Source organism: Tripterygium wilfordii, chromosome 12 (genome assembly GCF_013401445.1).
Source record: "Tripterygium wilfordii isolate XIE 37 chromosome 12, ASM1340144v1, whole genome shotgun sequence".
Classification (NCBI taxonomy): Eukaryota; Viridiplantae; Streptophyta; class Magnoliopsida; order Celastrales; family Celastraceae; genus Tripterygium; species Tripterygium wilfordii.
The window spans coordinates 12,405,888-12,418,144 of NC_052243.1; the positions used below are offsets into that span (position 1 = coordinate 12,405,888).

General features: G+C 36.3%; 2 protein-coding genes across 3 annotated transcripts; one reads left to right on the plus strand and one right to left on the minus strand.

The window, feature by feature from the left end:
- Nucleotides 1-461: 461 nt before the first annotated feature.
- Nucleotides 462-9,156, minus strand: LOC120011177 (sucrose nonfermenting 4-like protein). 2 transcript variants are annotated; one of them, XM_038862243.1, is made up of 13 exons: nucleotides 8,368-9,155; nucleotides 8,051-8,138; nucleotides 6,905-7,081; nucleotides 5,395-5,502; nucleotides 5,226-5,285; nucleotides 4,783-4,872; nucleotides 3,659-3,793; nucleotides 2,865-3,009; nucleotides 2,622-2,795; nucleotides 1,746-1,809; nucleotides 1,595-1,664; nucleotides 836-956; nucleotides 462-720 (listed from the first exon to the last, which is right to left on the minus strand). In XM_038862243.1, exons 1-13 carry the CDS (start codon nucleotides 8,490-8,492, stop codon nucleotides 626-628), a joined length of 1,452 nt encoding a protein of 483 aa, XP_038718171.1. In that variant the 5' UTR covers nucleotides 8,493-9,155; the 3' UTR covers nucleotides 462-625. The 2 variants fall into 2 exon arrangements, with proteins under 2 accessions (XP_038718171.1, XP_038718172.1); XM_038862244.1 differs by lacking the exon at nucleotides 2,622-2,795 and having other exon boundaries at nucleotides 8,368-9,156.
- Nucleotides 9,157-10,139: 983 nt separating this feature from the next.
- On the plus strand, nucleotides 10,140-11,763 carry LOC120011320. Its single transcript, XM_038862407.1, has 3 exons — nucleotides 10,140-10,279; nucleotides 10,764-10,824; nucleotides 11,363-11,763. The coding sequence occupies exons 1-3, from the start codon at nucleotides 10,217-10,219 to the stop codon at nucleotides 11,584-11,586; spliced, it is 348 nt and encodes a 115-aa protein (XP_038718335.1). The 5' UTR covers nucleotides 10,140-10,216; the 3' UTR covers nucleotides 11,587-11,763.
- The last annotated feature ends 494 nt before the right edge of the window (nucleotides 11,764-12,257 follow it).

Consider the following 12,257-nt stretch of genomic DNA (forward strand, 5'->3'; position numbering starts at 1 on the left):
TAATGGGAATGCAACCGATCCAATGGATCGATATAGCTCACTTTACAAGATCATGAGAACAATTGCTACCTAACCTATGAATCTTCCGGGCCTTCAAATTTGCCTATAAATTTTCAGGGTTTACCAGCCTTCAAAGTATGAAAGACCATTTCTAATGCCTTAGATTATTGGCTCTAATCTCCACAATCCACAATTGAACCAAACTAGGTTCATTTGCTGCTGCAATCACAATTTCGGAATCACCTTTGACCTCAATTTTTGACATTTTTTGCCATGAAGAATTGAAGATGGAGCCTATTCCTTTGTCAGATAAAATAAAACCCTCTAGAAATTTCATCGCATACCAAAGCCCCAACAGTCCCAAATCTGGCAGGCTTCTCAACTCTTTTTAACTTTGTATACCCTTGTATGTTGTGAAACCACTAAGTTGCTGAAAATATATGCAAATATGAAACAGTAACTTTGGAAAAAAAAAATCCAAGATTTTCTTTACTGCTCTTCCTTTTCAGTTTGGGTTTTGTGTTTCCCTTTTCAAATCAATCTTAGTCTTCGTAAAATCTCTGCAGGGAAAATTGGCCCCAGTCAAATACATTATCTCTGTCCCAGCCACCATTAGATACCCCCCTCAAGTAGCAAGCAAGAACCAGAACACATCACTCAAAGAGATGATCCCTTGTACACGCTTGCTGCCTGCCTCAACGATGACGAGTCTTCTAACCCCTGTAAAAAAAAAAACAAGCGATAAAAATGCTTTGATTAAATCTACATCCAAAATGAACAAACAGAAGTGCGATTACATCAACTGGTAAAAAAAATAGTTGATCAAAGAGAATACCAGGGTTTGCCAACCGCTCCATGACTTTTTGCAGAGGATCAGAACTCAAACACATCTGACATCTCTTCTGCCCGTTGAAGAAGCCAGAGGGAGAATTCGCATCTTGTCCCAGTTGCAATACCTGTAAGAGTCAAAGAAGATGGGTGAAAACTGAGATTCAGTCGTGCACAAATTTTCTTATGTTACAAGAGCGTTATTTTAAAGGCATTTCGAGCAAAATGAGTATTCGTCCTGATTATTCGGTAAACATTTCAGATGTCAAGACATTTATGTGGACTTTGCAAATGGTTTGTCCATGCCACATCTGCCAGATCCTATAACTACATGCATCTCTGAAAAATATGGAAAGAAAAGGTTGAAGCATGATTTCCGAGCAAGTCAAGGTATATTAACAAATTCAAGGGGGTGATCAACAAGGTATATTTACAAATATCGGTGCCTCTCTCTCCCTCTCTTTTCTGGCATGACACCAGCATTCACACTTATGCCAAATAGCAAACAACTTTAACAGGTGTTGTACCTGGCCGCAAAACTCAGTATTTAATTAATTATTTTTGGTGATTCTCTAATCTTGAACAACAATCGCAAGAACACTTCTGATAAAACAGAAAGGACCCACTAAGAAAGTTTTTCCATCATATGTTCCTGGATCATATAGGCCAATGCTTTCGTGCAACATAACTTCCCTATAGTTAATGGAGTCCCATTCCAGCTTTCTCTTTGGTTGAATTTAATACGTAAATGACAGTAAGCAATTACCTGATGAATAGTAACTTCATCAAGACGAATCTGAGCATAGGCTTTATCCTTTGCCAAAGCAGTAATATCACTGTCAAGAAAATAACAAATACCTGCCTCATTAAGTTTACTCTACAATAAAATACCAAATCAAAAAAATTTACGCATATACCTTCGAGAATAAATATCCAGCAACAAGTCATTGTCATCCACTATAGGTATTGAACTGACATCGGCTGTAAAAGAGAAATGTAATAGCGCTGGATGAGCAAGAGTTCAAGATAAAGGAGAACAAATTAGCCGTGTTGATGGTTAGGATCACACGTACCCACTCATGTGAGATAGAAAGAGAGAGGATTCTTCCAATTGAAGACATGAAAGACAATGGACCCAACAATTGCTAACTTCCCCAGTGAAAACATTTAGCATTTCTAAAACTGAAGCCGGGGACCAGCCTGTTTGGACCATGGCCTTGCAGGAGAAAACCCCAGCACAAAAATACAAACCGGCAATGGCTTTAGGGTAATGGTTTAAACCTATTTTGATGAATTTATTTGAACTCATAGTCTGGAGCATTGGTAAATTGCATTCCTGGACATGAAATGAGTGACCTTATTGTAGAAGTTAAGCAATTGACAAATATATAATAGTATTAGCGACCTTTCTTGGCCAACCGTGGTGGCTTACTTAACATTACATAGTTATGATCAATGACATGTCTACTGCTAACATCATGGATCAACCCCTGGCTAAACCCAGTTTGCACCTTCAACTATACTCTAGGTAGAAGCATTGGAAAAGAAAAACTATTCATATATCCCTCCATTTCACAGTAACTGCTACCCAAATTTATTTCCATAATGCTGCATTTAGCTTACATCAGACAGATGATGATGCATTTAAGAAAATTGGAAAAGGCAGCAAAAATACGGTACCAAGGTTTATGATAAAAGGACAAGCACTAAAAGCGGCAACTTAATTTGAGATTAAATGTCTACTCCATCAACATAACCAAAATTTCCTAAGAACATAGTTAGGAGACACTTACCCTGCAGTAACAAAGACAGGGCAGCATCAAGAGAAGAATTTGGTTTCAACATTGTGAATGGCCGTCCACTAGATTCACCAATTTTTGGAACCCAGGACCCCAAGGGAATTGAACAAATTGGTTGTCGAAGAATAGGCAAGGAACTACAGCTATGTCTAAAATGTCTGCATATACCTGAAAATCAGGTCCAGATATTATCACCACAACATGTGCCCTGAACCAATTAACAATGGCAAAACTTACACTTCAGTATTCCAGAAAGGCAAGCAAGATGCAGTAGCTGCGGAAAAGAACCATCTTGTCCAGAAGAATGGATGATGGGAACTGTTGAGACATTGTTTTGCAGAATCTTCAAAGCGACATCTTTCAGTGAATCATCAGGTCCAGCCTGGACATCACACTCAAAAAGTATTAGATTAGTGTGAAATATTAGTTTAAACAAAAGAGTAAGCAGACAAGATCATTATCAATCAATCAAACAAACTACAGCTAAAATACTGGATCTTCAAAAAAAAAACCCCTAAAAACACACAGGAGCTGTTCACCATTAAAAATAAAAAAAAAAGAAGCCACGGGAGGATGAAGGAGTGCAGAGAATAAGTTTGCAAAGCATTAGCTAGAACACAATTAATCAATAATATCACAATTGATGTCTCACATCCCACCTTTGAAGGTGCATTATTGTAATCTACACCATTAAATTTTAGAACCATTTATTGGCATCCTCGTGAAGAAGCGGCAAAAAAAAAATCCAAGCACATTAGAAAGAAAAAAAAATAATAAAATAAATAAATAGACAACACATCATGATGCAAATCTCCGAAGAGACTTCAACTGCCCGACAGCCTTTTACTTAAACATGTGCACTGCCAAGAACGACCAACATACACGCAAGCTAACCATAAGCACACATGAACTCAAATCCTATTGATTATAAGCAATTAAGCATACATGAATTCAAGTTATTATTATTATTATAGCCCTTCCTTCGATTCTCTTAGTGGCACAGGCGACAAGACATCAAATAGAGCACTCACAGAGATGAGATGAGAAGGAACTGCTCTTTCACAGTCATCAATTTTTCTGTTAAGTTGTACTTTGCCCTCCTTCCATGCTGCTATTGTATGCATCCCTAATTCTTCTTCCGTCAAACTTGATCCATGATTTCCTAGCTGGATTAGCAAGTTAGACAATATTATATGATTTAAGCATAAAAGGTTCCGAAATGCACGACAAGAAAACTACTACATATGGTTTTACATAATTTCACTCAATTTGACTTAGCTTCACACATTCCAAGTTTTAAGAAACTGTCAGGTATTTTATAAAGAAAATCCCACGGAATTAGAGTTGGTTGGATGAAGGGGAAGAATGCATCCAGAAGGTTGTCAGATTGAAGAATGACATTTATGTTAAAGGTGATAATGATATTCTGTTAGTCTGCTACACACCTTGCAGTTATGTACCACATGTACTGCTTGAATGCGAAGAGACAAGATGCCCAACTCATAAATGCAGCATAAATGAGCATATTAAGAAATCACCTAAGATTTTTCGACGTGTAATGTCCCAAACAAACACAATATTGATCAAAGATGGGTAGCTTCGATCAAATATATTAAGTCACCTAAGATTGTTTGGACTTGTAATATCCCAAACAACAAGAATATTTGATCCAAGATGGGTAGCTTCTATCAAATAAAGAAATCACTTAAGATTGTATGGACGTTTAATATCCGAACAATATCTTATCTTATTTTCAGGTAAGTAGTAGTATGGTGGAATTATTCCACTTTGCGGCCCATGGCCATACCAGGATTTTTTTTTTTTGAAGCGAAAAGAATTTTATTTAACAGGCACCAAGAAGGGGCAACAAAAATTACGAAGAGGACAAACAAATGGCAGCAAGAAGATTTTCAAGAATGGGAGCACCAAAGTTTTAGGGTAGCACATATATTATCAATAAAAAACATCTATAGAACAATCCTTATTATCAAAAGTTCTACTTTCAAGAATTTCTATCATTTTTACGAACGTTGTCTATAGATGTTGGCGTAGCTTGTATATCTTTCCAAATTAAAATTGAACTTTTACTCTAAATTTATCATGGAAAAAAATATTATTCAAAAAATATAATAAAAAATTTTCATCTGATTCAGACCTCTCTTAGGATCAGGATGAAGTCCAGTGCACTTAGAACTCCAACAAATTGACATTTGCAGAGGTCCCACAGAGGAGCCATGGGGATTCCCTGAAAATAGCTTAAAGCTGTCAAAAACATAATATCTGGTAATTAATTAAAAGTGATATCTAGAGTCAAACCAAATAAACAAATGTGTCATGGGTCTGGAAAGCAGAAATAAACATAGCCTTACTCTCCATCAGGAGATGCTGTTTACGTGGATTCAACCTAGGAGGAGTACTTTGCAATAGAAGAACTTTATCACTATGCAAGGCGGGCCCACTAGAAGTAATGGTTATGTATCTTAACTTTTGCAAAAGGAATTTGCATAATAGAAAAATCTCTGGAGACCAATATAAAACTTACTCTAGGCTTGCATGTAAGGCTATGCATATGTGCCTCTATGCATCAATGAGATTTACCTGTTCATAGAGGAGATGGAATGCTTGCTTCACCGGTAGATTAATATCCAAGGCCATAACCTGCGATATAAAACAAAATAAGAAAGTGTTGATGCTTGCTAAAGTAAGCAGTTCAATTCAAATATATGTCCACAATAATAGACACCAGAAAAAGGTAAAGCATTCATACCTTGCCCGACTCAGGCAATAACTCGTATGCCGTCTGTCCTGATAAAAACACAGATATCCGCTGACGAGAAACCTTTAAATCGGCATCCGAGATCCTTGGAGTTGTATCCTACACATTTTACGGCCCAATGATGTGGCACACTTTTTAGGTAGAATAACATAAGAAAAGAAAATTGCAAGAAATTAATAAAATAACGATATTTGACGATCTGGCACTCAGTATCCAACTTTTCCAGTTCAATCATCATAAGTGCCATGTGTCAGTTTACAGAACAAAAGGTTTGTCCACTATAAGGTAAAAAAAAACATTTGATATAAAAAAATTTCAACCACAAGACAATCAGATGTTCCAAATCACCAATTAGGAATTTAGGTCAGCATACATCAGTTAGGAAATCATCACGTGCAAGCTTCCAATACCCTTTGCTTAGAACTCATGGAAGGGAAGAAAAGCAACCTTTTGGCACGGGAAAAAGAAAGCCAACGAATTAAGAAGACTTAAATATTCATGAACCCCCTTACCAGGGGAGGAAAAAAAAAGCCAGTGAAGGGATTCCTATTGGACGGCTCCATTACAATATGAAAAAAATTCGAATGAAGTTCCTTCAGTCTACCTCTCATTGTAGTTTTGTAATAAATTATGCATTTAGTTCGACTTCCTCTTACTATTTCTTCCCAGATATATTAAATGATCGAAACTCCTCTGACGCAACGTTTGACACTAGGCAAGCTCATTTCCATTTATACAGATAACCACAAACGTGGCTGTACAAGATTCACAAAGGTTACCAAGGCATGGGACATTTTGGTACGGAGAATAGGGTACAAGATTATACAGATATATCATATTGTTGGGACAAGAATGTAAAATTAGTTGAAACAGTATGCTGTCCCATAGTTTACTTTTTTGCATGATTGCATCTATTGCTCCCGCTTTGATGTGTGATAAAGTATATATAGACATGTAGTTGTCTTCACCCTTCTCTATCTCAAGCCCCAAAAAGTGCAAACAAGATTTTCTTTTTATCCTTCTCTTCCACTCAACATTGAATCATGAAGCATGCAAGGAAGTAAAAATCTGCAAGTTACCTCAACTATATGGCCTACACATCTTTCTCACCATTCATGCTTACTCTTTAGATAAACTTTATGCTTGTATTTCAATTTTTCTTTGATACAAAGGAAATAAAATCTGGTGATGCAGATCCCAAATGGTGCCAAGGCTGAGTGAGGATCACTATAACAGCGGAAAGTACAAGAAAAAGCAGAACTCTTGAACATTGCAAACACCAACAATCTTTGCATAATTAAGATACTGATGTAATTTTCAACTCTAAATGCTTCCTCAACTTTAACTATTTTTATGACTCGAGCTTACAATCATGGCGAATAAGGAAATCATGTAAGATAAATGATGACAATAAATTGTGGCCGTCACATACCAGAACAATCAACTCATACCCTTAAACAGTAAGTAAAACAATACCCAAAAACAAGAACATTTTCCTTACTGGACGTAAGTAGGCATCATTGAGCCCCATGTTAGATCTGCCTGGAGCCTGAGGAAGAATTGTAGGGGTCATATCTGATTCTCTAGCTAAAAAAACAGTGTTTACTATCCCATTGGTTCCGCTCACAAAGGGCTGTAGCTCATCATGCCGCCATTCTCCGTCCACAATAAACTTGTACTGCACGTGAAAGTGGCAAAACAAATATCAATGTAACTATAAATGTCAAAAAAATCTGAATATTCCTCACACCAAATACTTCACATTGAGCACGGAAATCATACTATCTACGCAAAAATCATGAGAAGAATAATTATTAACTGCACAGACAATGTGGCCTAGTGGTAGCGTTTTCGGGGAGCAACCTAGAGCTCACAACTTCAATTCCTGGAAACAACCTCTCTATGTAATATGTGGGGGGTAAGGTATAAGTACATTCTGAAACAGCCTCTCCACATAATATGTAGAGGTAAGGTATGCGTACATTTTGCTTGTCCTTGACCCTGCCCATAGCGGGAGCTTTGTGCACGAGAGTTGTTTACCTTTTTACTAACATAAACAAGCTCCTTCACCTGCTTAAAAGTCAAGCCTCTTGAAATTTTTGCATCGTGTTCATGACATAAGTCTAAGGCCATGCAAAATAAATGTTGAGATTTGTTCAAATATTTAATTGTAAATGGTAATTAGATTTATAAGCAATATTATATTCTCCTTAAAACAACTGAATTTGCCTAGCATGGAGTAGAAAGGCATCCCCGTTAGCAGCATTTTCATCAAGACCTATAGCCTTCTCTTTTTTGCAGGGACAGTTTTCCGTTTCTTCTCTATTCAAAGCTTATGTCTGACCAAAGCCAGAAATTTACCCATCCGCTCTCTTTTTCTTTTTAATCAGTGAGATACAGGGGGCAAATAGTAGGCATATTTTGCTTTCTTATATTAATATATTTATCTACAAGATGACAATCTAGTAATGGCATAACAAAAGCTATCATAAAGACTATAATTTCTAAAAAATATCCTTTATCAACTAATGAAACGAGTTGAATCATCAAGATACAACAAGGATACTCACAGCAGAACCGAAAATATGAAAATGGAAGTAACATCAGGTTTGATCATAGAGAAAGATGGATACGCTAAATATCTCACCTGGTGATATCCTGGAGTTAAGTTGCAAACTACTTGAAACACAGTTGGACAACCCTCCATTGGAGACATAGGTATATTCTCAGACCACCTGCGCATATACATAGTTTCCAAACCATAACCATCAAAACGTGAATTTAAACATACCATTACAGCACCCGTCCATGCATCAATTTGGGGATGGAAAAACACAAAAGCTCTAAAGAAATGCATTTATCCTTTAGCCAATGAGTTAAAATCCCAAAAGCCATTCATTGACAGTAACATTCCATTCCAATCAGTGGTCATAAAACCAAAATTTTATTAACCTAAGAACTCACCTTCTGAATGAACCACTAACATAGACGCTTCTTCCCCCATAAGCCCACACGAACCGCATTGGAATCAAAACTGGTCTTGAAGCTCCACTACCGTCACGTCCACTATCTGCACCAGGGCTAAACATTTTACCCCAAATTTACTCGCACATACGCCCAAAATTAGTCCAAAATTTAGCAAACTCTGATACTTCTCCAACGGATAAGTCGCTGCAGACACGGTTGTATGATTCGAACTTTAAAAAAAATGGTTTAAAGACCTCAATTTTGGGATCCTCTTCGCCTGTGCAGAGGAGCCCTCAATGCTTGCGCATGCAGAGTCGCCAAATTAAAAAATAGAGCCTTAAAATCAAAACTTTATCAGCTAAGCATGGAATTTCAACAATCTTCTACGGGAAACACGCAAAAAACCCAATAGCGGACAGTCTGAACACCATTGATCAACACTTCAACCGGAAAAGTCAACAAATCAGAAAAGTTTGAAATTCCCAGCAACCCAACAAGCTGAAATCACGCAATCACAGCCAACCCGAGCTCTGATCTGCCGAGAAAATAAAAAACTTTGCAATGAAACGAATCCAGGAGCCCTAAAGGTTGGAACTTTGTGACTAAACAGATATCGAAATTGTGGTACCAGTTGGTGGGTAAATGTGGTTCATAAAGAATCCCCAAGAAATATAAACAAAACCTGAATTTGATTAAGAAAGGCTAAGGAGAATTTAGCATTTTTGGATCTTAAAAGGGTATGTTTGTGGTCTCTCAATGAAGAATCCAAGAGGGGAGAACACATAGAGAGTGCAGAAGAGACTGAAAATATAAAAATAAAAATATAATGTTCGTCTAATTAAAAGCCATGAAATTAAAATAAAATAAAAAATTTGATAGTACTACTGAATATATTTAGAAAGTACAAAGAATGGGTTTTATATTTGTGTGGATTGTACTACTATACCAAGGGCACCTTTTTTTTTTTTTTTTTTTTCTATGTAATGAACATTAGATTCCAAAAATTATGTACAAAATATGTATATTTGAAGAATTTATGGCACTTAAAGATGTGAAGGCAGAGTTTATTATGTTTAATTTTAAAAATAGAATAAAAATTATTCAAAAATTATTATCCGTTCTTATTTTATGATTTTTTAAAATTTTTTGTTAAATTTAGCTTGTTTTATTATAGATATTTATTATTAAATTTAATTATTACTCATTCTTATTGGATGTGTTTATCGGTGTGTTTGCACATGATTTGGAGGTATAATGAAAAAAAAATCACATAAATTTTAATAATGAAAAAACTCTAAAATCATTGGATTTAGAGTTGTCTAAATTAACCGTTCAGATCGAATCGATTAACGAATTAGTCGGTGGTTATGGTCAAAGATATATTAGTGAGAACCGATAAATCGATCAAACCATCAATAATTGATTGATTCGTGAATTATTTTTATGGCAAAAAAAAAAACAACTGAAATGTAAACACTCCTAATTGGATGACTCTACAATTCTAAACGAATTGTAAAACACCCATATCTATTTGCACTGTGAATTTGAAGCTGAAATGCTTCTACTCTAACACAACGTGGTTGATCATATTTTTGTAGCGACCCATATTATTATTTTTTTCCAAATCGAGTAAACTCCGCCACCACGACACCTCATTGTAAGATCTGAGGTGGCATGCGGGATTTCATGTAGGACGAGTTGCTATCCAGGTGTGTTAAACGAGAAATCACGAGATCAATCTCTTTTGTTCCAATAACATTTTTTCACAATTAAGTAAAACGTTGCGTTTTGGTCCGTTCGGGTTCTTGTACATTCCAATTTCTTCCACCGAAGCAGCGAAACTCCAATGGCGGGCTCAGTCTGTTTGAGCTTCTCACTGGTCCTTTCTGTCCCACGAACTTCACTCAAGGTAATAATTGGATCAACAAACCCTTGCTATCTTTCCCTCTCGACTCTCTCTCCCTCTCGACTCTCTCTCTTCAAATTGTTTTTGATAATGATCGGTACAAGATTCTGCGGTGCTATTGTTGTCGATTCTGCTATGCCTCTACATATAGATTTCCTTTTACTTTGCAGTACCTTTTTTTTTCGTTTCATACTACCGAAATCAGCTGTAATTGAAGTTTCTGTTTAGCTGCCGAGTAAATTGAGGAAAAATTGAAGAGTGAACGGAGATTGGAGCCTTATAGTTATTCTGTTAATTTATTCATGTTGGTAATTTTTTTCCTGGATTGTCATAAGTTGCTCCATTCACATTTCTAGTTTGTTCGGAGAAAAGGAAATTCTTCATTCTAGATTAAGGATCTCTTTCGCGTACGAATTTGTTTTAAAAAAGTTGAATGGATAGCGTATATGTATTTGTAACTAATTTTCTGTCTGGAATCGCCTCTCAGGACATATTTTGCAGAAAAGCAGCTCGTGGTCGTGTTGCAAGCCAATCCACCGGCATAACAGGTGCTTTTCCTTGTCTATATGGCAATGAAATGTTCTCTGTCTTACTGGTCATTACATTATGATTTTTCTGCTAGTAGTTTTATCCTGATTTATATCATTTTGTCTGTCTGAAATCATGGTATTCGTAAAAGAACATACGCTTTATGGTTGTATTAAGTTGATATAGTGTACAAGACATGCTTTTTAAGTCCCTATCTCTTTGAGGATTTCAAGCTATTGACCAAATTTCTTCTGCCTTTGTTTGAATTTTTTTGATTTGGGGAATAAGAGTTGAATGTTCAGTTTCCATATGGTTTGTAATACAAATTGACTTTCTGCTTTGCAAAATGGTGTTTGACAAGACAAAGATTTACGCCCTCCCAAGTTACAACTGGAGGCGAGAATATAAGTTTTGTACGTGAAATTTGTCAAATTCTGAAGACACACTGACCTGTTAGAAATAGACCCAAGGCCCATACATTGATCTCCTCTAGTTGCAGTAGAAGTGTAGAACAAATTTGGCTTACATGTAGTGATGATGAATCAAATTTTATTGCAGCGACAAAGCTTCTTATGCCATGTGGGTCAAATAAAGGAAAATATTCTGCAAATTGGAGGTCTCAGCATCATTTACCAGCACCCATAAACCATTTTGGTGAACTTATCTCTTGTTGTTTAAATTTTAGCTCTTGTACACATATGGTGATAATTGGTTATTGGGTGGGACCTGATGTTGATGATGGTTGGGGATTTGTGGACGCCTTTATTAGTCAAATTACTTGATTCTCTTTTAGATGCTCATGAAATAATTATCTGCACGGATTCTTTTGCTTAGTGAAGCTAAGTGAAGTAGAACGGCTGGACAATGAATTGTTTAGGGATGGAGTACCTTTAAGATATATTCTCGAGGAGAGTGCGTCTTTATTATAAAAGTTTTGTAGCATATTTATTCCTTTTGCATGGATCAAATTGCCATTGGTTGTTGTCATGTTTGAACATGATAGCATAAGATGCTTTTACTCTGATTAATTGTCATGTACCGTGAAACTTTAACATCTTGTTCAGTGAATATTTAAAATTTTGCTTTTAGAATAACATACTTGAGGTCTGTATGATATGTACTCAAGTAAGCTATTCTATTTCATGCACAACCACTTTGAACAGAAAAGTTAAGAACAGGGGAAAAAAAAAGGGAGGGTGGAGGGGAATAAGTGAAAGAGTATGTGACCATAGGGTGAAGGATCCGATTGGTATACTTGATTTCCAAGAGCTGTGACCCGTTTATCATGTGCATATATCTGTTATTATCTTGATGTGCATCAATTCAATTCATGAAGGTTGTGAATATTATTTACGAAGATCAATTTAGCCTTTCAAAGGTGTTGTGGGACACATTGCAATGTGTAAGCATGATGCACTTGCTGATGAAGCTCACGCAGACAACCCATGATCAT